This window comes from Salvelinus alpinus, chromosome 20, assembly GCF_045679555.1.
Source record: "Salvelinus alpinus chromosome 20, SLU_Salpinus.1, whole genome shotgun sequence".
Taxonomy (NCBI): Eukaryota; Metazoa; Chordata; class Actinopteri; order Salmoniformes; family Salmonidae; genus Salvelinus; species Salvelinus alpinus.
In genome coordinates this window covers 41,164,260-41,189,680 of record NC_092105.1, presented here as the reverse complement: position 1 = coordinate 41,189,680, position 25,421 = coordinate 41,164,260, and the positions used below count along the sequence as shown (strand labels likewise).

Genomic DNA, 25,421 nt, shown 5'->3' with positions numbered 1-25,421 from the left:
AATGCTGTTCATTGACTACAGCTCAGCGTTCAACACCATAGTACCCTCAAAGCTCATCACAAGCTAAGGAACCTGGGACTAAACACCTCCCTCTGCAACTGGATCCTGGACTTCCTGACAGGCCGCCCCCAGGTGGTGAGGGTAGGTAACAACACATCTGCCACGCTGATCCTCAACACTGGAGCTCCCCAGGGGTGCGTGCTCAGACCCCTCCTGTACTCCCTGTTCACCCACGACTGCATGGCCAGGCACGACTCCAACACCATCATTAACTTTGCTGACGACACAACAGTGGTAGGTAGGCCTGATCACCGACAACGACGAGACAGCCTATAGGGAGGAGGTCAGAGACCTGGCCGGTTGGTGCCAGAATAACAACCTATCCCTCAACATAACCAAGACTAAGGAGATGATTGTGGACTACAGGAAAAGGAGCACCGAGCACGTCCCCATTCTCATCGACGGGGCTGTAGTGGAGCAGGTTGAGAGCTTCAAATTCCTTGGTGTCCACATCAACAACAAACTAGATTGGTCCAAACACACCAAGACAGTCGTGAAGAGGGCACGACAAAGCCTATTCCCCCTCAGGAAACTAAAAGGATTTGGCATGGGTCCTGAGATCCTCAAAAGGTTCTACAGCTGCAACATCGAGAGCATCCTGACCAGTTGCATCACTGCCTGGTACGGCAATTGCTCGGCCTCCGACCGCAAGGCACTTCAGAGGGTAGTGCGTACGGCCTAGTACATCACTGGGGCAAAGCTGCCTGCCATCAGGGATCTCTACACCAGGCGGTGTCAGAGGAAGGCCCTAAAAATTGTCAAAGACCCCAGCCACCCCAGTCATAGACTGTTCTCTCTACTACCGCATGGCAAGCGGTACCGGAGTGCCAAGTCTATGACAAAAAGGCTTCTCAATAGTTTTTACCCCCAAGCCATAAGACTCCTGAACAGGTAACCAAATGGTTACCCGGACTATTTGCATTGTGTGCCCCCCCCAACCCCTCTTTTATGCTGCTGCTACTCTCTGTTTATCTTATATGCATAGTCACTTTAACTATGCATTCATGTACATACTACCTAAATTGGCCCGACCAACCAGTGCTCCCACACATTGGCTAACCGGGCTATCTGCATTGTGTCCCACCACCCGCCAACCCCTCTTTTTACGCTTCTGCTACTCTCTGTTCATCATATATGCATAGTCATTTTAACGACACCTACATGTACATACTACCTCAATAAGCCTGACTAACAGGTGTCTGTATATAGCCTTGCTACTCTTTTCTCAAATGTCTTTTTCCTGTTGTTTTATTTCTTTACTTACCTACACACACACACACACACACACACACACACACACACACACACACACACACACACACACACACACACACACACACACACACACACACACACACACACACACACACACACACACACACACACACACACACACACACACATACACACACACACCTTTTTTTTCCGCACTATTGGTAAGTAAGCATTTCTGCTCATTGAGTGCAGCCGGATTGTTGTGCTAAATAGATAGCTACGATATAGATGAAAACTCTCTTTGTAAATAGTATGGTCTGCAGTTTATCATGAGGTATTCTAACTCAGGCAAACAAAACCTTGAGACTTCCTTAACATTAGAGATCACACACTAGCTATTGTTAGCAAAGAGACACACACCTCCCCCCTTAACCTTACCTGAAGCTGCCGTTCACTCTTGACAAAGCACTCTTGACAAAGTCCTTGTTCTTCAGGTCCCGTTGATAGGATAGTGATTGTACGTTCACCAATAGAACAGAGGGTAGAGGCATTTCATTTAGTCACCGACGTAGTCTCATCAGGGAGCCCACTCTTTTGCCTCTCTTGCGCCGTCTCTTTCTCTTTTGAGTCCCGGGGATTAGGGACTGGTCCGGAATGAGCAGGTACATCCACAGCCAAATCTTATGCCCAGAAGCTGTTTTCGGGTCATAGAAAATGAAAATCTTGGCTATATTAGATAGACTTGTCACCCCTCAAGGCTTGAATATGATATCTATGTTTTATTTAATTTTACAATATAAAATATTTAATTCTGAATAATTGGTTCTATTATTCAGGAAGCAGGTGTCAGCTGTTCATTGCACTATTTTCATAACTGCTGCTACTTATGCATGTGCTCTGCCCCTTCAGTGCATGCACTCAGATGTCTAACCACAAGCAATATAAATGCCATGACTATGTCCTAATGAAACTGTTGTGAAACTCTTTATTCAACTGTTGCGAATATATATATTTCCTATCCCATTTGGAAGATGTACTGTACAGAATAGAGTAGTCTGAATGTTTTCAAAATTTATTTTTGTCCTTTTGGTAACTATAGTATAAAGGTTGGCTTTGGCTTTGGCTTTGAGGTCAATTTGTCATATGCAGTAAGGCCAACAATAGGATGAATTTTAAATAAGCTACTGTGGCTGAATTTCGTACACAGTTACAACTGGCAAATTCTGTACAGAAAAACTTTTACTGGAAAGCCATTTCTTGATGACTTCTTCCATTTAATGGAGGAAAATGATATGCGGCTACTAGCCATTAAATTGATTAGAAGATGCGTGAGTAGTATACAGTACTAATGCCGATCATAGACACTTATGAGTTCATTCCAAATTCAGGGTCAATTTGTGCACAGCTGGCTAAAGAGTCAAACTAGTCCATCACAGCTGTGATAATAAAGATATTTCTAGTATAACGTATTTAATGTATTTATTTGCTTTTCTGTTTTAACAAATCATTAATATTCACAACCCACAAGAACACCACTCACATGAAGAATATGGGGAGATATGATAATCTGCCATAACAGAGCACAAAGACACCTCACACAGAGGTTACAACAACTGCTTTCGTTTCACTAAATCCCTTGATGGGTTTTACTATGTTGACATATTGATGTGATTTATGTTAAATCCAATCCAGCATTGACCAGTGTGTTAGTGATTGATTTCTTGGACCCCGACAAGACAAACAATGTATTTTATTGCACTGTAAAGCCAATGACAAAGTGATAAAGCAGATGTGACAGATGCAGAAGAAGCAGTAGTAAAGGGATTATTGATATTACCATCGCAGTGTCCCTGTGCATCATGTTACTACTCTCTGAGTATATTTGGAAACTCAGCCTCTCCCTCTGTCTCGTCCCTATTCTTTACACTGAGACATTTTATAGTGGAAACGTTGGGCTCTGAACGAGATCATGCCTCCTAGCTGTTGTCTGTGTGATTGGCTCTGGAACAGAGAGTAATGGGTTAAACTAGAATTCGCATCTGATGCAAAATCCCTCTGTTTAATCCCATGTATTATAATGTCACATCTGATTGAATTTTTCCCAGGTCGTTGCTGTGGATTTAAGAGCATGGCCAGGTCTCTCTAGACTTTTTAGGACCAGCTACTTGTCCTCTGTGGGATCTGTCCACAGCCAGATCTCTCCTCCACTCATTGGGTTGTTTTCTTTAGAAAAAGTGAAGTGATAGGTGTGAAGAATAGACTGTGAAGTACCTCATATTGATGGTTTGGCCGCCAAAGAGTGGCATGGAAAGCATTTTTGTTTTCCTTCTCACTGGTACCTGTGTGATATTGGATGATTGTAAGTGTACGATTATAATGGAATCATATTGTCCAAGTCAGTGTGTTAGGCACTTATAAAGGTTGCACATTTCCTGCAACAGAAATATTTTTTCAGGTTGAATGTCGTTTTTAGGATATCATTGCCTCAGTAGTCGACGCTCAGTCACTACACTTGCCTCTTACTGGAGTTTCTCCCTCTTGTTTCTTCAGCCCTTTCTAATGTAGGAGGCTAGCCATTCACTCTGAAAGTGCAGGATGAAATGATGGCACAGCTGCTTGTACCGCCAGGACCAGACAGCTTCCACCCGTTTTGTCGTGAGTCCCTCGATGCCATCGAGAGGCGGATCGCTGACGAGAACGCCAAGAAGTCCAAGGCGAAGCCCAACAACGATGACGACAACGGGCCTAAGCCCAGCAGTGACCTGGAGGCTGGCAAATCACTGCCACTCATATATGGGGACATTCCCAAAGGATTGGTGTCCACACCACTGGAGGACTTGGACACCTTCTACAGCAATCAGAAAGTGAGTGGGATTGGTCATCCCAAAGAGCTGGGCTTTGAAACCAAGGAGAGGATGTTTGGATGAGTTGTGAAGGGTTAAGGCAGTATTGGAAAGCATTTGGATCCATGTCATATTTTGAGCAGAGAGTTTATGTTTATGCAAACTAGTACTGTCTATCCTGTCATGTGTATGCTGTGCAGTGAGAGATCTCTATGTGTCAGGCACTGTGATTACCCAGAGTTGCAGTAACACAGGCTTTCTCTGTTGTCAGATCCAAGTTCAGTTGTTATCGTGTAGGACAAAGTGATGAAGCACACTGTCATCCATCCAGAGCCTTTGTATCCAGGGTGACAGAAAAGCTATGATTGATAGGGCTCCCGTCTGACAATTTCAACGGAGACATATCACGACACCACAGAGTACCACTGTGCTCTACAATGTGTGCTATAGCAATAACAGAAGCTGGTGTTGTGTTGTCCTTCTTTTTGTGAATAATTTCCATCACTCCTAAGTGACCAGGAATATGTGTTGACAGTCTCTCTCTCGCTCTCTCTCTCTCTCTCTCTCACAGACCTTTATAGTGTTGAACCGAGGGAAGGCCATCTTCCGCTTCAACGCCACTCCTGCATTGTATGTCTTAAACCCCTTCAACCCTCTTAGAAGAATATCAATTAAGGTTTTGGTACACTCATATCCTTCGATTAAAAAAAGATTAACCACATTTAATGTTTTTGAGGTCAAATAAATATGTGTCCTATATCGTATGTCTGTATCTTGTTTGTACAGATAATGACTAAAGCATTAAGGCCCGAGGGGGTGTGGTATATTGGCCATATACCACAAACCCCTGAGCTGCCTTAATGCTATGATAAACTGGTTACCAACGTAATTAGAGCAGTTAAAATATACCCGTGTTATATGATCTTATATACCATGGCTGTCAGTCAATCAGCATTCAGGGCTCGAACCACCCAGTTTATAATGCACTTTATACAACGCGTGGGTCTAATCCTGAATGCTGATTGGTTGAAACCGTATTCCAGCCGGTGTCTATTCCACAACTTACCACCGGCTAAATCTATGACGTTAAAATGCCTGTTAACTGTGCAATTCACTGTCTCATCAGCCCAGCCAAGCAATTTATAAACTTGATCTCCACTATAAAAAGCATCTAGACATTATCTCACATTTCTTTTAGACTAACATTTCATTTTCAACAACGGAGATTTGTATAAACCTTGCTGTCTGTCTCTCCAACATTTGTAACATTGTTTCAATATGCAAATTCGATCTCTAGCTGTCCCAAAGTAATGAACGTGTCAAAGAAATGTCAATAGAAAACAGCTAAAACAAAACGAAGTGCAGCTAATTTGCTGTCTTTCCAGCTTCAGTTTGAAGTGATTGTGTTAGCTGTGTTGTTGGCTAGCTCCTCTGAACAACAGTGTCCTGACGAGTGAGCACATTTTCTATGCCAGGCGAAATTGTGCCTCATTAGCTCATTGATATGGATGTATCCAAATAAATGTATCCAGACAACAGCTTAAACAAACGTAAATGCAGCTACTTTGCTGTTATTCTGGCTGCACTTTTTGATGTGACTGTAAGTTAGCCGTAGTTGGCTAGCTAGCAAGCAAGGGATAAGAATGTTGCCAGCCAGTATTTGTAATAGCACATTTAGAACGAACGACTGAACAACTGGGTCGCGTCTCTAGATACAGAACAAAAAGACTGACCGACTGGGTAGCGTCCATAGATACAGAACAAAAAGACTGAACGACTGGGTCGCGTCTCTAGATACAGTACAAAAAGACTGACCGACTGGGTAGCGTCCATAAATACAGAACAAAAAGACTGAACGACTGGGTAGCGTCCTTAGATACAGAACAAAAAGACTGAACGACTGGGTCGAGTCTCTGGCAACCGAACCGATAGAAAAAACGACCAGCCGGCTTGGGAAGCAGCCTTAGATTTGTATCGGGACTATATCTTGTGGAAGGATGAAACCGTATGAATAAATGCATCAAAATAACATTTCCAACAAAAATATGTCAATCATTATTTGAATATGTTGGTAACCCGTTGTATAAAAGTGATAAGGCCCTCGAAGGCGGTGGCACAATATATCCTCCAAACACAGGCTCCTCGGGCATTATCACCTAGTTGTGAGAGGTGTACGTTCTATGCCAGGGTCAAGTGTTGTATTGCATGATATGTGTAATGAATATTGAATCAATAGGTCTGGACAGTTCAGTTTCCTTGACAACTGCCTCCACATTGTTCAGCATGGTAATCATGTTGACAATCCTTACCAACTGTGCGTTTATGACCCTGAGTCAGCCCCCGGAATGGACAAAGAATGTAGAGTAAGTCATCGTCTTACCCCTAAATCGACACGCTTCCACAATACACACACAGTAATCTATGTAGACTAACCAGTCCTCTTTGTTTCCAACAGGTACACATTCACTGGAATCTATACATTTGAATCTCTTATAAAAATTCTGGCAAGGGGCTTCTGTGTAGGGAAGTTCACCTTTCTCCGAGACCCATGGAACTGGTTGGATTTCTGTGTTATTGTCATGGCGTAAGTATTCTCTCATTTTCCTGTTATGATCAGTAACAGGAGTTTGTAGCTTTAATAAGGACTATTATTAGCTTCTGATATTATTACTTACCTACAGTGTGTAACTATTGGCAACACTGTACACCGGGGTTCCCCAATAGGCAGCCCACGATCCAAATTCAGCACGCGGGTTATTTTATTTGGCCCCCAAAGTATATATTTTTTGTTTATAATTTTCGTTGTTGGACATAAAAGACTGTAAAATCACCAGAAAATCAACCCGAAAGTGATTTAAATTTAGGAAATCTGTTCCCAAGTATTCCCAAGCATAAATAGAGAGGCATATGTAATTGTGTCCCAATGTAATCAAGGTTTGAAATTATTCTGTTTTTGTCAAATACTAAATCTGTTTGGAATTCTTGCGGTCAATTTGCAGTATACAAATTATTTATAACTTTGTCCTGGCCATCCGACCATCCGCTCAAGGAAAAATTGGCCCAGGCTGAATGTAATTGGGGACCCCTGCTGTACAGTCACTGCTGTACAGCTAGTAATTTTGCCTACATGTATTTCTACTAACACCTACCAGACTTCACTACTGTTTGTTTTTGCTGCTAGAGGCAGATGAGTTACAACAAGTACAGGGTAAATGTCGATTTAGATTACAACATCGATTTTGTTTGTTGTTCAGGAGCAACATGCCAACTTGGTTTATTATTTGTGTTGTTAGTGCAATCATTGTTGGTGGCTTACACAAGAGAACAGACGTATTGCAATACTGCGTTAGGATGGTTGCAAGACCCTGTTATTACAATACCATGTAGACATGATGAATATTGAGGCACTCATACTGCTCAGACTAACCTGAACTTTGATAGTGTTAATCCTTGTTTAATGTCCTCAGAATCCTCACACCTATTGTCTATCCCACTATGTAATAGTGTTTGAGGGGTTTAAGGCCCTTGCCATGTAACATGAATGTATTCTTTCCTGAACTACACAAGCTCTATTGTAATTGTGAATTTTCCTGCAGGTATGTAACAGAGTTTGTAAACCTAGGCAATGTTTCAGCTCTTCGCACTTTCAGAGTACTAAGAGCTTTGAAAACTATTTCAGTTATCCCAGGTAAGGAGTGCCTGCTGCCAGTTGTCAGCCAGCCCCTTCCTTGTGTCATGTTTCCTCCGACTGCTCTTTGTTGTCCTGTCATGGCGTCTGTTTGTGACCTACCCCTTATTACAGATATGTCACAGAGTTTGTGGACCTGGGCAATGTCTCAGCACTGAGAACGTTCAGGGTTCTCCGAGCTTTGAAAACTATATCGGTCATCCCAGGTGAGAGCAAGGTTAAGGGTTAAGGTTTAGGGGCCAAAGGGTGGTAATGTACTACTCACTCCATCAAAGTTTAAGGGTCACTTCACCTTTACGTTTTTATTTAGGTCTGATGGTTTGCCTCTCATGCTGTAACATGGCCAGTGAAAGCAGTAATCTGAAGCAGTTCCTTGAAATGGAAAGGATTGCTTGCTTTTAGACCTACTATTTTATTTCTTAATTTGTTTATTTCTCCAGAACAGACTTGGGGGGTCTAGTCGATTTTGTTTGCATGAGACTGTTTACATCCAGCTTGTGTAATTGCGTTTGTGGTGCTGTCCAGCTCTCCTCTCCTTCCTTTGTTGTTTGGGATGGTTGCTTGTCATTGTCCTCCCTGACTTGGGTGTCTGCCTTCATTCAACTGCTCCTGACTGTGCTGTTGGTCTAGTAAGGGTGTGTCATATGTCAGAGCTAATCGTGATGCATGTCCACCCTCACAGACATGCATGCTTTTGTTATTGTACTCTGAGACATATTTTCTGATCCAAGCTCTTAGTAAGGTTTATAGCACACTGGTATATCTACAGTACAGCACACATACAGTGCATTTGGAAAGTATTCAGACCCCTTGACTTTTCCCTCATTTTGTTACATTACAGCCTTCTAAAATGGATTCAATTGTTTTTTTTCGATCAGGTTCAAGTCCAGGCTCTGGCTGGGCCACTCAAGGACATTCAGAGACTAGTCTTGGCTGTGTGCTGAGGGTCGTTGTCCTGTTGCACCCCAGTCTGAGTGCTCAGGAGCAGGTTTTCATCAAGGATCTCTCTGTTTTTTTCTCTGTTCATCTTTCCCTCGATCATGATTAGTCTCCCAGTCCCTGCCACTAAAAAACATCCCCACAGCATGATGCTGCCACCACCATGCTTCACCGTAGGGATGGTGCCAGGTTTCCTCCAGACATGATGCTTGGCATTCACGCCAAAGAGTTCAATCTTGGTTACATCAGACTAAAGAATATTGTTTCTCATAGTCTGAGAGACCCTTATGTGCCTTTTGGCAAACTACAAGTGAGCTGTCGTGTGCCTTTTACTGAAGAGTGACTTACATCTGGCCACTCTACCATAAAGGCCTGATTGGTGGAGTGCTGCGATTGTAGTCCTTCTGGAAGGTTCTCCCATCTCCACAAGGAACTCTGGACCTCTGTCAGAGTGACCATCAGGTACTTGGTCACCTCCCTGACCAGGATCCTTCTCCCCCGATTGCTTGGCCAGCTTTAAGAAGTCTTGGTGGTTACAAACTTCATCCATTTAAGAATGTTGGAGGCTGCTGTGATCTTGGAGACTTTCATTGTTGCAGAATTGTATAGGTACCCTTCCCCAGATCTTTGCTTCGACACAATCTTATTCTCAGAGCTCTACGGAAATCTCTTTTGACCTCATGGCTTGGTTTTTGCTCTGACCTGCGCTGTCAACTGTGGGACCTTATATAAACAGGTGTGTGCCTTTCCAAATCATGTCTAATCAATTGAATTTACCTCAGGTGCTCCAGTCAAGTTGTAGAAACATCTCAAGGATGATCAATGAAAGCAGGATGCACCTGAGCTCAATTTCGAGTCTCATAGCAAAGCTTCTGAATACTTATGTAAATGTTATATTTCAGTTTTAAATTTAATACATTTGCTAAAATAAAAGTTAAACTGTTTTTGCTTTGCCATTATGGGGTATTGTGCGTAGATTGATGAGTTTTTTATTTGTATTTAATCCATTTTAGAATAAGGCTGCAACGTAACAACATGTGAAAAAAGGAAAGGGTTCTGACTACTCTCCGAATGCACAGTATGTCAATTGTGGCGAGAACTGCCTGGACATTATAACAACTATGAGTAGGCATATTGGTGTTTATAATCACCTGTAGAGCAATAAATAACTTTATTTTAAGCTACATTGTCATTTATGGATGTGTGCTATAAACATATTACTGGGATTTGGATCTTAGACAGAAAAGATGATGTGCTTATAATGGCTCATATAATTCTAGTGGAGAAAAGAACACGGGGTAACAGATGAAACATTCTCATGGTGTAAGACCCATTGAGACAGTAGAATGGGACTGCATTGCCAGCGTTCCAATCTCTAACAATTATATGAGCAGCTTCTTTGGGACACATCCACACATTATTTATTTTTTTAAACATATGACGCAACAGACATGCTGTTTCATGCTGTGATGTTTACATTGTGTACAAATTAAGGCGTCTTCTTTGCATACACTGTATAAGACTCCTATGCGAATAACAGTGAGGTTCTGTCGTGTCCTGCAGGCCTGAAGACCATTGTGGGAGCGCTGATCCAGTCAGTGAAGAAACTGTCAGACGTGCTGATCCTCACTGTATTCTGCCTAAGTGTCTTTGCCCTAGTAGGGCTGCAGCTGTTCATGGGCAATTTAAGAAACAAATGTTTAAGGATCCCTCGTAACTCAACCAACGTCTCTGATGATTCATTCGACTTTAATGGGACGGACCTTAACAAGACCAGCTCGTTCAACTGGACCTATTACATGAATGATCCCAGTAAGCATGTTTCTTTGGCTTCAGACAGTCAATGGAGGGTTAGTGAAGGCCATGCTACTAGCCTCAGACTACAGTGTGTGAGTCACAGCTCATTGCTACTAGCCACACGAGCAGACCCCGGCTAAAGAGCGTAATGTAAAATGACAGGAATGGCTGAGAGGGGTTTGTAAGAGCTTCCGGTGGGAAGTAGTGTGGCGGTTCATCATAACACTGCTTGTTGATGGATGATACTAGTGGAACGTTTAGCTTGTCAACACGGAGGGTATTGAGTCACCACCCAAGTGGGGAAAATGGCAGTGGCACCCTGATGGCCATAACACTAGGACCTGGGCAACCATGGGGTAAGAGGGGAGAAAATAGATTGAGCATTTTTAACGACCAGAGAAAGTGATTTTTGTGAATAAACCTTTGAACTGTTCTCTAGTTACAATGCTGTGAAGGTATTGAGGACGGAAATCATTTATCCTTTTTGCAGTTGGCGAAAGATTGACTTTGTCTCTTTTTCCTGTAGAAAATTATTACTACCTCCCAGGTAAAAAAGATGCTTTGCTTTGTGGAAATGGCAGTGGTGCCGGGTAAGATCGAGCCCACATTACTATCTTTGTGTCTGATCGTCAGGATGCACTATTAATTGTGTGCGTGTGCGTGTTTGCGTATGCTTGCGGGTGTGTGCGTGTGTGCTTGTCCTCGTGCATGTCTTTGTGCTTTAAAATCAAAATAGATTTATTGTGAAAACCAGATATTGTGAATGCAGAGATAGGGATTATGATTGGCTTGTTGTTTATTGTAGGCTGTGCCCAGAGGGATTCTGGTGCATCAAAGCGGGCCGGAACCCAGATTATGGCTACACCAGCTTTGACACGTTCAGCTGGGCCTTCCTGTCTCTGTTCAGACTGATGACTCAGGACTACTGGGAGAACCTCTACCAGCAGGTCTGTCTCATAGAGATGTACTAGAGAGCTCATCTCCTGTCTTTGCAATGGCCACTTTTGTGACAGCATGGGCAGCACCATTGAGGAATATCTACATTTTAAAGTTGTCCAGTTCTGTCTCTTCTACTTCTTTGAGTGTACTGGCAGTTTTTAAATAGACTGATAAGGTGCATACCACCCCCTACTTTGCTGGAGTGTATAATCTAATCAGGAACAGTATAAAACCAAGGTTGGTGATTAACTTCCACCTGCAGTTATGGAATGTTTGCCACCAAATTGACTACTTCAAAATGTTGAAAGCCCTCAATGGTAGCCTGGTGGAACCAGCCTGATTGCCATTCTATTTACAGAATGGTGAACACAGCGATCAGGCTGGTTCCACAAGGCTACCTCAATGGCGCTGCCCTGGCTAAAACAGGCTTTGGGCCCAGGCTTTGGGCCCTCTATGAAACTCTATGGTTTGTCTGCTTCATGCCATGTGATACTGGAGGCTTTTTTATTTTTAACATGTGGAAGGAACTCCTTGTGTTGTCATTGGACAGACCTATTTGTGCCAGCTTCTGTGCTCTGACAGTATATGCAGCGAATCTCTTGGGTATCACTGAGAGATAGAGATGTGTTATAAGCTGTGTTGTTCCACGCTGTCTCTCTTCCAGACCCTGAGGGCTGCTGGGAAGCCATACATGATCTTCTTTGTGTTGGTCATCTTCCTGGGCTCCTTCTACCTTATCAACCTAATCCTGGCTGTGGTTGCCATGGCCTACGACGAGCAGAACCAGGCCACCATTGAGGAGGCTCAGCAGAAGGAGGAGGAGTTTCAGAAGCTGAAGAGACAGCAGGAGGACGCACAGGTACAAGATGTCTGTCACGCCCTGACCATAGAGAGCCATTGTTTCTCTATGGTGAAGTAGGTCTGGGCGTGACTGGGGGTGATCTAGTTTATTTATTTTCTATGTTGGGGATTTGTATGATTCCCAATTAGAGGCAGCTGGTAATCGTTGTCTCTAATTGGGGATCATATTTAAGTAGCTGTTTTTCCCACCTGTGTTTGTGGGATATTATTTTGTGTTGTGTGCATGTGCACCACTTAGTCACGTTTCGTTGTTTCTTTATTGTTTTGTTTTGCTTAAGTTTCACTTAGAAATAAAGATGTGGAACTCAACCTCCGCTGCGGCTTGGTCCGATAATTATTCCAGCGAACGTGACAATGTCACCGATATAAATCCCATTTTAAATTGGGTGGTTAGAGCCCTGAATGCTGATTGGCTGAAAGCCGTGGTATATCAGATTCTATACCACAGGTGTGACAAACATTTTATTTTGACTCTTCTAATTACGTTGGTAACCAGCTTATAATAGCAATAAGGCACCTTGGGTTTGTCATATATGGCCAATATACCACGGCTAAGGGCTATATCAAGGCACTCTGCGTTGCGTCGTGCAGAAGAACAGCCCTATAGCCATAGTATATTGGCCATATACCACACCCCCTCTGGCCTTATTGCTTAATTATAGCACACTTATTTCAACAACCCTGGAATGTCTTTAACAATAAAATGTTTTAAATCATTGATACTGTTAGTGTTATCCTATTTTTACCATGACCTGAAAATGCCCTGCATAAGCTTCCAATATTTTTCTATGTCATTTCTGATGTGCTGCTGCTGAGTCTTGTGTTGCCCTTGACAACAGTGGTTTCTGTGTGTTGATTGGCTTACAGGCGGCGGCAGCGGTGACAGCGGCTGAGAGTGGGGAGTTCAGTGAGAGAGGGGAGCTCACTGACACCTCCTCAGAGGCCTCCAAACTCAGTTCCAAGAGTGCTAAAGAGAGACGCAACAGGCGCAAGAAGAAAAAGCAGAGAGAGGAGGAGGAGAGAGGGGACAATGACAAGTTTCACAGGTCTGAGTCTGAGGGCAGTATGCAAAAGAGTCATTTCCGCTTCTCCATAGATGCCTCCAACCTGCTCAACTACGACATGAGATGTTCCACACCACACCAGGTCAGGCTCCTCTTCTTTTTTAACCTGCTCCGTTCCCCTATCTTTACCTTTCGCAATCAAAACTTTGTGTTCGCTGTATTGCTGTAATGTTGTGCATGCTGCACACTCCTTAGTGAGTCTACCCCTGATTGTTGTACGGATTACTTGCATCATCATCAACATTAAGTTCTATTTGTTTTCTTTTTGATACATTTTATCCTCTTCATAATCATCATCATTATTTTCATCATCATTATCAATATCATTCATTGTACGCTATCCTCTCCATTTTCAGCAGCACCATCATCTTTCAATTACACATTTTCCTTATCATCGTAATCCCTATCATCATCAGCAGAAGCAGCAGCATTGTGCTTATCATCATAATCATCATTATCCTCTTCATCATGCTCTTGCACATTCCTTTGATATTATCCCTGAGGTCATCCTCGAGATAACCAACATCATTGCGTCATCTTCATCACAATCATCATCATCTGCAGGACCCGCTCTTCCATCTTAAATTACTGCACTTCTCAACCCATGCTTATACCAGTGATAGGCACTGAGGAATGTCTTTCTCTCCCAGTCCTTCCTGAGTATCCGTGGACCCCTGTTCTCATCCAGACGAAACAGCCAGGCAAGCCTCTTCAGCTTCCGGGACCGAGCGCAAGACATGGGCTCGGAGAACGACTTTGCCGACGACGAGAACAGTACTTTCGAGGACAACGACAGTCGCCGGGGATCTCTGTTTGTCCCCCGGCGGAGCGACCGGCGCTCCAGCAACCTCAGCCAGAACAGCATGCCGTCACATGTCCTGTTGCCGGCCAATGGGAAGAAGCACAGCTCCGTGGACTGCAATGGGGTGGTGTCCCTGGTGGGCGGGGCTTCACTTCCCACATCACCTGAGGGACTCCTTCTGCCAGACGTGACAGTAGATAAAGCCTCTACCGATGACAACGTAAGGAAGTTTGGTTTAGCCTGGATGACCTAGACCAGCTCTGTGCGGTCTCCACCTGCCGAGCCTCTACTGTAGTTCTGCTGTGGTGTTCTAGTGTGTCTATTGTTGCATTCCCTTCTCTCTTTCCCTTCTCTCCCTTTCTGACTGCACGTGTTTTCCTTGGTCTTGTACGGTATACACGACATGTACACACTGAAAGATAACATGTGTTTAAACAAATGAAATAGAAGGCAGTATAAACAGATCTAGTTTTCATATAGATTGTCATATATTCTATATACAGTATGTACGAACCTATTTCAATATTTCTATTGATGTGATTGCAAATACAGTATTTTGGGGTTTAACAGATAATAACATCCCGGTTAAGGGATTATTAAGCCTCTTGAACATGGCCATCTCTGGTGGTAACTTTGTGTTAACTGCTGATGCAGTTGGTTTGTGTTGACTTGTCAATCCATGGAAGATGCATCCAAATGATGTAACTTCATGTAACAGATTCATCTATGTACGTCCAGGGCAACACTACGGAGCCAGAGTACAGAAAGGCCCGATGTGAATCGTACCAGGCCTCTATGAACTTCCTGGAGGACCCAGGGGCCAGGCAGAGGGCCTTCAGTGTAGCTAGTGTTATAACTAATACTATGGAAGGTGTGTACGACTATACCATACCCTAGACACCCCCTAAAACAAAAAGCATGAATAGACTAAATGAGGACACATTCATAAAACAAATATTTTCTGTTATTTCTCCTCTATGTGTATCAGAACTTGAAGAGTCGAGACAGGAGTGCCCTCCTTGCTGGTACAAGTTCTCCAACACCTTCCTCATCTGGGACTGTTGTCCGGCATGGCTGAGGATCAAGAAGACAGTCAAGATGATCGTGATGGACCCGTTTGTAGACCTGACTATTACCATATGTATTGTTCTGAACACAGTGTTCATGGCTATGGAGCACCACTCAATGTCTGGGAATTTCAAAAGAATGCTTTCTGTGGGAAACCTGGTACGCAGTCACGTCAATAGTTTTTTCCATATCACTTTGAATCGGCCATTTTGGAATCGCCATGACATGTTAATTACTGTTGTCACTGTTTTGTGTGTTGTTTTACTCAGGTGTTCACAGGTATCTTCACAGCTGAGATGTGTTTCAAGATTATTGCTTTGGATCCGTACTGTTATTTTAAGGAAGGCTGGAATATATTTGATGGTATCATTGTCAGTTTGAGCTTGATGGAGATTGGCTTGGCCAACGTGTCTGGAATGTCTGTCCTCAGATCATTCCGATTGGTAAGAGCATCGGCACTACAGCACAGCATCCAATATGCTGCAGGTTCAGTCAATAATCACTGGTAAAAAGTAAAAGGTATTGGAATAGCAATGAATATTAATCCTATTGTTATCTTTGTATGCAGCTGAGAGTATTCAAACTGGCCAAGTCTTGGCCCACACTGAACATGCTGATCAAGATCATTGGTAACTCAGTGGGGGCTCTGGGTAACCTCACCCTGGTCCTGGCCATCATCGTCTTCATCTTCGCCGTGGTGGGCATGCAGCTGTTTGGGAAGAACTACAGAGACTATGTGTGTAAGATCTCTACAGACTGCACACTGCCCCGGTGGCACATGCATGACTTCTTCCACTCCTTCCTGATTGTGTTCCGGGTGCTGTGTGGGGAGTGGATCGAGACCATGTGGGACTGTATGGAGGTGGCTGACCAGAGCATGTGTCTCATCGTCTTCATGATGGTCATGGTCATCGGGAACCTGGTGGTAGGTTTATAGCTCTATACTGTATCTGTATTACTGTTAATCCATTGTACGTTTTTATCAATTACAGTAACTTTGAAACATTATGTGTGTGTGTGTGGCAGGTCCTGAATCTGTTCCTGGCCCTGCTGCTGAGCTCGTTCAGTGCTGATAACCTGGCGGCCACGGACGATGACAGCGAGATGAACAATCTGACAGTGGCCATAGGCCGCATCCACCAGGGCATCGCCTTTGTCAAGGCCTTGGTGTGCCACTCCTTCCACAGCATCTGTCTGAGGAAAAAGAAGGGGAGCATGAATGAGGACAAGCCCCTGGATGACCTCCACAGAAGCAACTACAACTCCAACCACACCACTGTGGAGATCATGAAAGACCCTGAATACGTGAAGGATGACAATGGCACCACCGGTGGGGTAGGCATGGGAATGGGTAGCAATGCAGCAGGGAAGTACATAGTCAACGACAACACTGACTACATGCAGTTCATCCACAACCCCAGTCTGACCGTCACGGTGCCCATCGCTGTGGGGGAGTCGGACTTTGAAAACCTCAACACTGAGGACTTCAGCAGCGATTCCTCGGACATAGAGGGAAGCAAAGAGGTGAGCATGTTCGCTTCGTTTGGACTGGCAGGATTCTAGGTGGAAGTAGTACACAGTCTGAGATTCTTGTACCTAGTTTGAAATCAACTGTTGATCTAGGTTTACGATTTGGAAAAAAAGACAGTGACTTTATGAGCTTAAAAAAGACAGTGATATTATGCAAATATCTGCTTGTTTGCTCTTGTTTGTCCACATTGTCTAACATAATTACATTAGAATGACTCATTAGAGATGATTTCACTTTTTCCAAGTGATGCAGTGTCTGAAAATGGTGACAGCCAGAGCCAGGTGGTGCTCAAATATTATCATGTAATATTGTGTGTTTGGCACATTAGAGCTTAGAAAGAGGGAATTGCTGGCCTTTCACTCGCTGTTCACTGGGGGTGTTAATCAGTTGCAAGTTATGGACGTAGAACAGCTGCATATGTCAGAGAGTTCCCCAAAATGATGCACAATGATGAAAATACTGTCATTATATTTTATCCAGGGAACAATAACATTTAGTCCCTCCAGTTCCCTTATCACAGTTTTAGATCATGTACTGTATTGACGTCAATGAGAGATATGCAAGTCGGGGGTAATTTCGCAGATCTCATGTTAAGCTTGGACCACTACTATGGCTTCTGATTTTATGGGCTGACAAAATAGAGCGAGAGGCAAATAGAATAGGAACGATGGATGAAGACCGATAATGATATTGGCTTTGGTGTGGTCCACTGCGGATGCATTTGTTGCTTAAGATAAGTAGGATCTTCCATTGCAGTGGTCATGCTGGTGCACTTAACCCACGGTACATGGCAAGCAAAGCATGAGCATGTGACATTATGGATCCTCTGGAGTCCCTGTATACCATGACCCTTTAACGAGGAGAAGCTAGAGAGACAGGAAAATACTAGTCTTCAAATTACATTATGTGCCATTTAAGTCTAAGTGCTCTGCAGCTACATCCTCCTCTTTAGGGAGCTTTAATGCCTTGTGTTGTAGTAGATAGGCCCATTCATCTCTCTCTCTCTCTCTCTCTCTCTCTCTCTCTCTCTCTCTCTCTCTCTCTCTCTCTCTCTCTCTCTCTCTCTCTCTCTCTCTCTCTCTCTCTCTCTCTCTCTCTCTCTCTCTCTCTCTCTCTCTCTCTCTCTCTCAGAATATGGTATAAACTGAGGGCCTACTGTGAATTAGTATCTATGGTGACATTGTAGTCAGACAATCATAAAATGTCACTGTTACGTTGTTGTACTCTGCTGTTCATGTTGTTATGGTGCTGTAATTACTATTTATCATTCAACAATAATGACTTTTGTAAATTTGGTGAGACTGTATTTTCTACACAAAGTGTATTTTCTGAGAGGTTAATATGTGACTAACATGCTTTGCTCCCAGACAAGTTAGCATGTGGTACAGTAACTTACCACACTTAACCCCATTTGTTATTGCAGCTGTTTCACAGACGCTCTCAAGGTTTTCAATGAGAGGAGACTTGTAAGACCACTTTATTGTACATAACACTAACCATGGAGGTTGCCTATTCCATTTACCAAAAAAAGAACAACCTTTGTATTGGATTGCTCATCTATGTTTGTTTCTGCTTGATCATACTTTCCTCCCTACTTCATTTATATTCGTTCAGCAGCCGTTCTGATGCTGCCAGCCCTGATCATTTTTTTATTTCATTTTTGATATAAGGCTTCTTTGCAATACTTTTTTAAATGAATGATCAACACCACCGTTTCCATCAATAATTCAGCCCATGGTTATTATTTTGTTTTGTTCCTTTGGTTTGGTTTGGTTTTGGGGGGCTGGATTGCTCAGCAGCCAGAGAACCCGGAGCTTTACAAATCTGACTGATATGCTGTAGAGTAATGGATTTTGAAGATCAAAATCCATTGGAGGAATGGTTCACAGCCCAAACATGTATTATGGCATTTTCATTTGACGAATATGATCCATAATGGAATGATGAAAGCAGATGATTACAAATGCTTGTTTTTAAGAGGACCATCATTATTTCAATCAGCTGAGTTTCCAAAATGAATATTGTTGTTAGTAGGCATACCGTTATTAATGATGTGCAAGTAAGAATACAGAGTATAAATACTACTTATATGGTAATGACTAATTATATTTTACTTAATTAGCTGAATAAGCTCAAGTCCAAAAGAGGTGCAACGTCTTGAGTTACTACTAAAAACAGATAGTAGAGTATACTGTACAGTATGTGGTAATGAGAAGACATCGTAGTGCCTACAACAGTACCTAAATTGAAGGTCAAACATCTCTATGATTCCGGTAGCTTAGTCAAATGGAGTATTCAGCGCATATATCATCGTAGCATGCACATCATTCCCCATTCTGCATTAGCTGGGTCCCATGACAGCTCAGGGCTGTTGCACTCCAGAAAGGCATTAAGGCTGCTCTCAGTTCAAGGCTGCTGGAAGACACACCCAGTAGAAAGACACCAAGTGCTCGAGGATAGACGGTGAATAAGCTTTATTGACATACCTCATACAATTGGCCCATGTTTGAATATTGTCAAGAGTATTAGATGGTGCGTGGTGAAGTTGATACATTTTGTAATCCGGCACACCTCTTCGAAAAGCAGCCTTTCTCTAGTTATTACACTGTATTTAAGACATTTTCTAAGGAATATTTTCTATTGTTAAATATTGGAGGCATTTTTTTACCCTTATTTTACCAGGTAAGTTGACTGAGACCACATACATTTACATCAATGACCTGGAGAATAGTTACAGGGGAGAGGAGAGGGGCTAATTGAGCCAATTCGAAGCTGGGGATGATTAGGTGGCCATGATGGTATGAGGTCCAGATTGGACATTTAGCCAGGACAACGGGGTTAACACCCCTACACTTCCGATAAGTGCCACGGGATCTTTTAGTGAATGCAGAGTCAGGACACCCATTTAACGTCCCGTCCCGAAAGACAGCACCCTACACCGGGCAATGTCCCCAATCACTGCCCTGGAGCATTGTGATCTTTTTTTTGGGGTGGGTGGGGGTGAGGAAAAAGTGCATCCTACTGGCCCTCCAAAACCACTTCAAGGAGCATCTAGTCTACCATCCAGCGAACGACCAGTACCAACCCTACTACGCTTTTAGAGGCAAGCCAGCAGGGGGATACAGGGTGGTATGCTGCTGGTTTATTGTGTGATCCACATGGGTCCAAAAATCACAAAGGCCTTTGTAAAACCATATAGGATCAAAAACTACATTATTTCCCCAGTAAGATCACACTACTCTGTCAACTTATCTCGTCCTGGGCGTTTAATGCCCTGTCTCCAGGGAAGGTTTGAGTGATTAGGGGGGTCCTAATCTGACACTAGCCTGGAATGCAGACTCCTTAGTGCCTGTCTTGGTTAAAGTGCACAACACTGTTGTATCTGCTGTTAAGCTAATGCAGGCGACCCTCTTTTTAAAATGAATGAGGCTTGTCTACTGATTAGCAACTGGACATATGTGTTTTCATGTCAATGAGGGAAATGTAAAGGGGGGGGGACTGGTTTGTTTGGGTCAAAAAGTCCTGGACATGAAAATACCGGAGCACACATGTTCTATCATTAAGATCACAAGCTTGGTTCAAACACGCACTTTTAGAGAACGCATGCCATATGACTAAAGTTAAATCATTTTTACCTACAGCCTTTATCGAGATACAAATATATTTTCTAACAGTGCTCATATACCAGCATCTCTTAACCTACAATTGGACTTTCCAAACTATACATGTCTCATCTCCTAAGTCTGTAGGTACTTTTGATTGATTCTGCATGAAATGATACAACTCTAAAGAAAGGCCCTGTGAGCTTACATATGGCAAGCACCCTTGCATCACTGGGTGATCCATTGTAATGAGGCTCCCGGGCAAATGCTAGTGTCCCAGGCCCTGTCACGGGTGTGCTATGCTAATGTTGCCGTGGCTTCGCTCCACTTGCAGCAGCTAGCTAAAGACCGTCCGCTGAGCTCATCAGAGGGCAGTACAGTGGACATCAGGCCCCCAGGAGAGAGAGAGGGCTCGGTGGACATGGAGCCTGAGGAGTCCATGGAAGCTGAAGGATGCTTCACTGATGGTGAGAGATACAATAGGCTACGTCTCAGGATGTGGGTACTGTTTTTTTGCGAATGGCTTCAGGCATAACAAGCTGGAACCCAGAAACAGAATGGGTCTGATCAGAACATAGTTAGACATTCGTCATGGGCATTTCTCTGGGAATGAGGTGATCTTTATAGCAGAAGTGTAATCTGTTTAGCTATGCTGTCTGCTTTCAGGCTGTGTCCGTAGATTCCAATGCTGCCAAGTGAACGTTGAGGAGGGCAAGTGGAAGATGTGGTGGACATTGAGGAAGACCTGCTTCAGAATAGTGGAGCACAACTGGTTTGAGAGCTTTATCATCTTCATGATCCTGCTCAGCAGTGGAGCACTGGTGAGTGGGGAAGTAATGATTTAGGGAAGGATCTGAGGCTATGAGAGATAGGGCAGGCAGATTCTCTTCCATTGTCTGACTTACAGTAGTACCCTTATGAGAAACAATGGAGTAGAAATGCTGTGAGGGCTGTTCTATTTTTCAAAGCGCTTAGTACTGTGTAATTGACCATTCTGTGATCCCTTGACACAGAATTAACTGGTAACAGATCTGATGAGGCAGCAGCAGCTGCTCTGGTGTATGAGATTAGTGTGGGTTATAGGAAGTGATAATCGGATTGTCTTGTGTTTACACCAAGGCATTTGAGGACATCTACATCGAACAGAGGAAGACCATTAAAACGGTGTTGGAGTTTGCGGACAAAGTCTTCACCTACATCTTCATCCTGGAGATGTTGCTGAAATGGGTGGCCTATGGATTCGCCAAATACTTCACCAACGCCTGGTGCTGGTTGGACTTTCTTATTGTTGACGTAGGTATTTTTTTTAACTACCTCTTCACTTGCGAAAAAAAAAATATATATATACAGTGCATTCGGAAAGTATTAGTACCCCTTGACTTTTTCCACATTTTGTTACGTTATAGCCTTATTCTAAAATGGATATCAAAAGAAAAATCCTCATCAATCTACTCACAGTACCCCATAATGACAAAGCAAAAATAGGATTTTAGAAATGTTAGCAAATATATAAAAAATGTAAAACAGAAATACCTCATTTACGTAAGTATTCAGACCCTTTGCTATGAGACTCGAAATTGAGCTCAGGTGCATCCTGTTTCCATTGATCATCCTTGAGATGTTTCTACAACTGGATTGGACTCCACCTATGGTAAATTCAATTGATTGGACATGATTTCGAAAGGCACACATCTGTCTATATAAGGTCTCACAGTTGACAGCGCATGTCAGAGCAAAATACAAGCCATGAGGTCGAAGGAATTGTCCATAGAGCTCTGAGACAGGATTGTGTCAGGCACAGATCTGGGGAAGGGTACCAAAACATGTATTTAGCATTAAAGGTCCCCAAGAACACAGTGGTCTCCATTATTCTTAAATGGAAGAAGACTCTTCCTAGCGCTGGCCGCCCGGCCAAACTGAGCAATCGGGGGAGAAAGGCCTTGGTCAGGCTGGTGACCAACAACCCGATGGTCACTCTGACAGAGCTCCAGAGTTCCTCTCTGGAGATGAGAGAAACTTCCAGAAGGACAACCATCTCTGCAGCACTCCACCAATCAGGCTTTTATGGTAGAGTGGCCAGACGGAAGCCACTCTTCAGTAAAAGGCACATGACAGCTTGGAGTTTGCAAAAAGGCACGTAAAGACTTTCAGACGATGAGAAACAAGATTCTCTGGTCTGATGAAACCAAGATTGAACTCTTCGGCCTGAATACCAATGTCACATCTGAAGGAAACCTGGCAGCATCCCTACGATGAAGCATGGTGGTGACAGCATCATGCTGTGGCAATGTTTTTCAGCGGCAGGGACTGGGAGACTAATCAGGATCGAGGGAATGATGAACGGAGCAAAGTACAGAGAGATCCTTGATGAAAACCTGTTTACGTTTTATTCTTAATACATTTCCAAACATTTCTAAAAAACAGTTTTTCCTTTGTCATTATGAGGTATTGTGTGTAGATTGATGAGGAAAAATAATATTTAATGCATTTTCGCATAAGGCTGTAACGTAACAAAATGTGGAAAAAGTCAAGGGGTCTGAATACTTTCCGAATGCACTGTATATATACAGTACTAGTCAAAAGTCCTGACACACCTACTCATTCAAGGGTTTTTCTTTATTTGGACTATTTTCTACTTTGTAGAAGACATCAAAACTATGAAATAACACATATGGAATCATGTAGTACCCAAAAAAGTGTAAAACAAATGCTGGGAACCACACATGCGGAGATCATCCGTTCACCTACTCTGCGTCACACAAAGACATGGAACCAAAAATCTAAAATTTGGACTGAGACCAAAGGACAGATTTCCACCAGTCTAAGGTCCATTGCTCATGTTTCGTGGCACAAGGAAATCTCTTATTATTATTGGTGTCCTTTAGTAGTGGTTTCTTTGCAGCAATTCGACCATGAAGGCCTGATTCACGCAGTCTCCTCTGAACAGCTGATGTTGAGATTTGTCTGTTACTTGAACTCTGTGAAGCGTTTATTTGGGCTGCAATCTGAGGTGCAGTTAACTCTAATGAACTTATCCTCTGCAGAGGTAACGCTGGATCTTCCTTTCCTGTGGCAGTCCTCATGAGAGCCAGTTTCATCCTAGAGCTTGATGGTTTTTGCGACTGCACTTGAAGGAACGTTCAATGTTCTTGAAATTTTCCAGATTGACTGACCTTCATGTCTTGTGACAACCCTCCCACTCTCTTGCCGAATTCGTTCTCTTTGCTCTTGTTTTCCTTAATAGGATGTCAATGGGTGGAGCCGGGAGTGTCGTCAGCGAAATGGGACACCTGGGCCCCGGTGTAACCCAGGGATAAATACACATTTCCCCCATACATTGAGGAGACTCTCTCCACACAGACACACTGTTATTTTTGGTTGTGGCATTTTGTGGCTTGTTTTGGCACCTCTCAACACCCCTCATTATTACATTTTACATTTACATTTACATTTAAGTCATTTAGCAGACGCTCTTATCCAGAGCGACTTACAAATTGGTGCATTCACCTTATGATATCCAGTGGAACAACCACTTTACAATAGTGCATCTAACTCTTTTAAGGGGGGGGGGGTTAGAAGGATTACTTTATCCTATCCTAGGTATTCCTTAAAGAGGTGGGGTTTCAGGTGTCTCCGGAAGGTGGTGATTGACTCCGCTGACCTGGCGTCGTGAGGGAGTTTGTTCCACCATTGGGGTGCCAGAGCAGCGAACAGTTTTGACTGGGCTGAGCGGGAACTGTACTTCCTCAGAGGTAGGGAGGCGAGCAGGCCAGAGGTGGATGAACGCAGTGCCCTTGTTTGGGTGTAGGGCCTGATCAGAGCCTGAAGGTACGGAGGTGCCGTTCCCCTCACAGCTCCGTAGGCAAGCACCATGGTCTTGTAGCGGATGCGAGCTTCAACTGGAAGCCAGTGGAGAGAGCGGAGGAGCGGGGTGACGTGAGAGAACTTGGGAAAGTTGAACACCAGACGGGCTGCGGTGTTCTGGATGAGTTGTAGGGGTTTAATGGCACAGGCAGGGAGCCCAGCCAACAGCGAGTTGCAGTAATCCAGACGGGAGATGACAAGTGCCTGGATTAGGACCTGCGCCGCTTCCTGCGTGAGGCAGGGTCGTACTCTGCGAATGTTGTAGAGCATGAACCTACAGGAACGGGTCACCGCCTTGATGTTAGTTGAGAACGACAGGGTGTTGTCCAGGATCACGCCAAGGTTCTTAGCACTCTGGGAGGAGGACACAATGGAGTTGTCAACCGTGATGGCGAGATCATGGAACGGGCAGTCCTTCCCCGGGAGGAAGAGCAGCTCCGTCTTGCCGAGGTTCAGCTTGAGGTGGTGATCCGTCATCCACACTGATATGTCTGCCAGACATGCAGAGATGCGATTCACCACCTGGTTATCAGAGGGGGGAAAGGAGAAGATTAATTGTGTGTCGTCTGCATAGCAATGATAGGAGAGACCATGTGAGGATATGACAGAGCCAAGTGACTTGGTGTATAGCGAGAATAGGAGAGGGCCTAGAACAGAGCCCTGGGGGACACCAGTGGTGAGAGCACGTGGTGCGGAGACAGATTCTCGCCACGCCACCTGGTAGGAGCGACCTGTCAGGTAGGACGCAATCCAAGCGTGGGCCGCGCCGGAGATGCCCAGCTCGGAGAGGGTGGAGAGGAGGATCTGATGGTTCACAGTATCAAAGGCAGCCGATAGGTCTAGAAGGATGAGAGCAGAGGAGAGAGAGTTAGCTTTAGCAGTGCGGAGCGCCTCCGTGACACAGAGAAGAGCAGTCTCAGTTGAATGACTAGTCTTGAAACCTGACTGATTTGGATCAAGAAGGTCATTCTGAGAGAGATAGCAGGAGAGCTGGCCAAGGACGGCACGTTCAAGAGTTTTGGAGAGAAAAGAAAGAAGGGATACTGGTCTGTAGTTGTTGACATCGGAGGGATCGAGTGTAGGTTTTTTCAGAAGGGGTGCAACTCTCGCTCTCTTGAAGACGGAAGGGACGTAGCCAGCGGTCAAGG

General features: G+C 43.9%; 1 protein-coding gene across 4 annotated transcripts in view; it reads left to right on the top strand.

Annotated features, from left to right (window-relative positions):
* Positions 1-25,421, top strand: part of LOC139546899 (sodium channel protein type 1 subunit alpha-like) — a 57,109-nt gene that overhangs the window by 10,794 nt on the left and 20,894 nt on the right. Inside the window, exons 2-20 of one of the 4 annotated variants that reach the window (XM_071355827.1) lie at positions 3,826-4,139; positions 4,690-4,808; positions 6,392-6,481; positions 6,574-6,702; positions 7,921-8,012; positions 10,309-10,557; positions 11,069-11,132; positions 11,348-11,489; positions 12,146-12,340; positions 13,210-13,488; positions 14,057-14,428; positions 14,947-15,079; positions 15,197-15,435; positions 15,546-15,719; positions 15,845-16,201; positions 16,303-16,800; positions 20,744-20,876; positions 21,076-21,230; positions 21,529-21,702. In XM_071355827.1, the coding sequence (XP_071211928.1) occupies positions 3,876-4,139; positions 4,690-4,808; positions 6,392-6,481; positions 6,574-6,702; positions 7,921-8,012; positions 10,309-10,557; positions 11,069-11,132; positions 11,348-11,489; positions 12,146-12,340; positions 13,210-13,488; positions 14,057-14,428; positions 14,947-15,079; positions 15,197-15,435; positions 15,546-15,719; positions 15,845-16,201; positions 16,303-16,800; positions 20,744-20,876; positions 21,076-21,230; positions 21,529-21,702 (3,858 nt within the window). In that variant the 5' untranslated portion in view covers positions 3,826-3,875. Of the gene's footprint in view, positions 1-3,825; positions 4,140-4,689; positions 4,809-6,391; positions 6,482-6,573; positions 6,703-7,714; positions 7,807-7,920; positions 8,013-10,308; positions 10,558-11,068; positions 11,133-11,347; positions 11,490-12,145; positions 12,341-13,209; positions 13,489-14,056; positions 14,429-14,946; positions 15,080-15,196; positions 15,436-15,545; positions 15,720-15,844; positions 16,202-16,302; positions 16,801-20,743; positions 20,877-21,075; positions 21,231-21,528; positions 21,703-25,421 lie in introns of those variants that run through there. The other 3 variants (XM_071355824.1, XM_071355825.1, XM_071355826.1) reach the window with 3 other exon arrangements.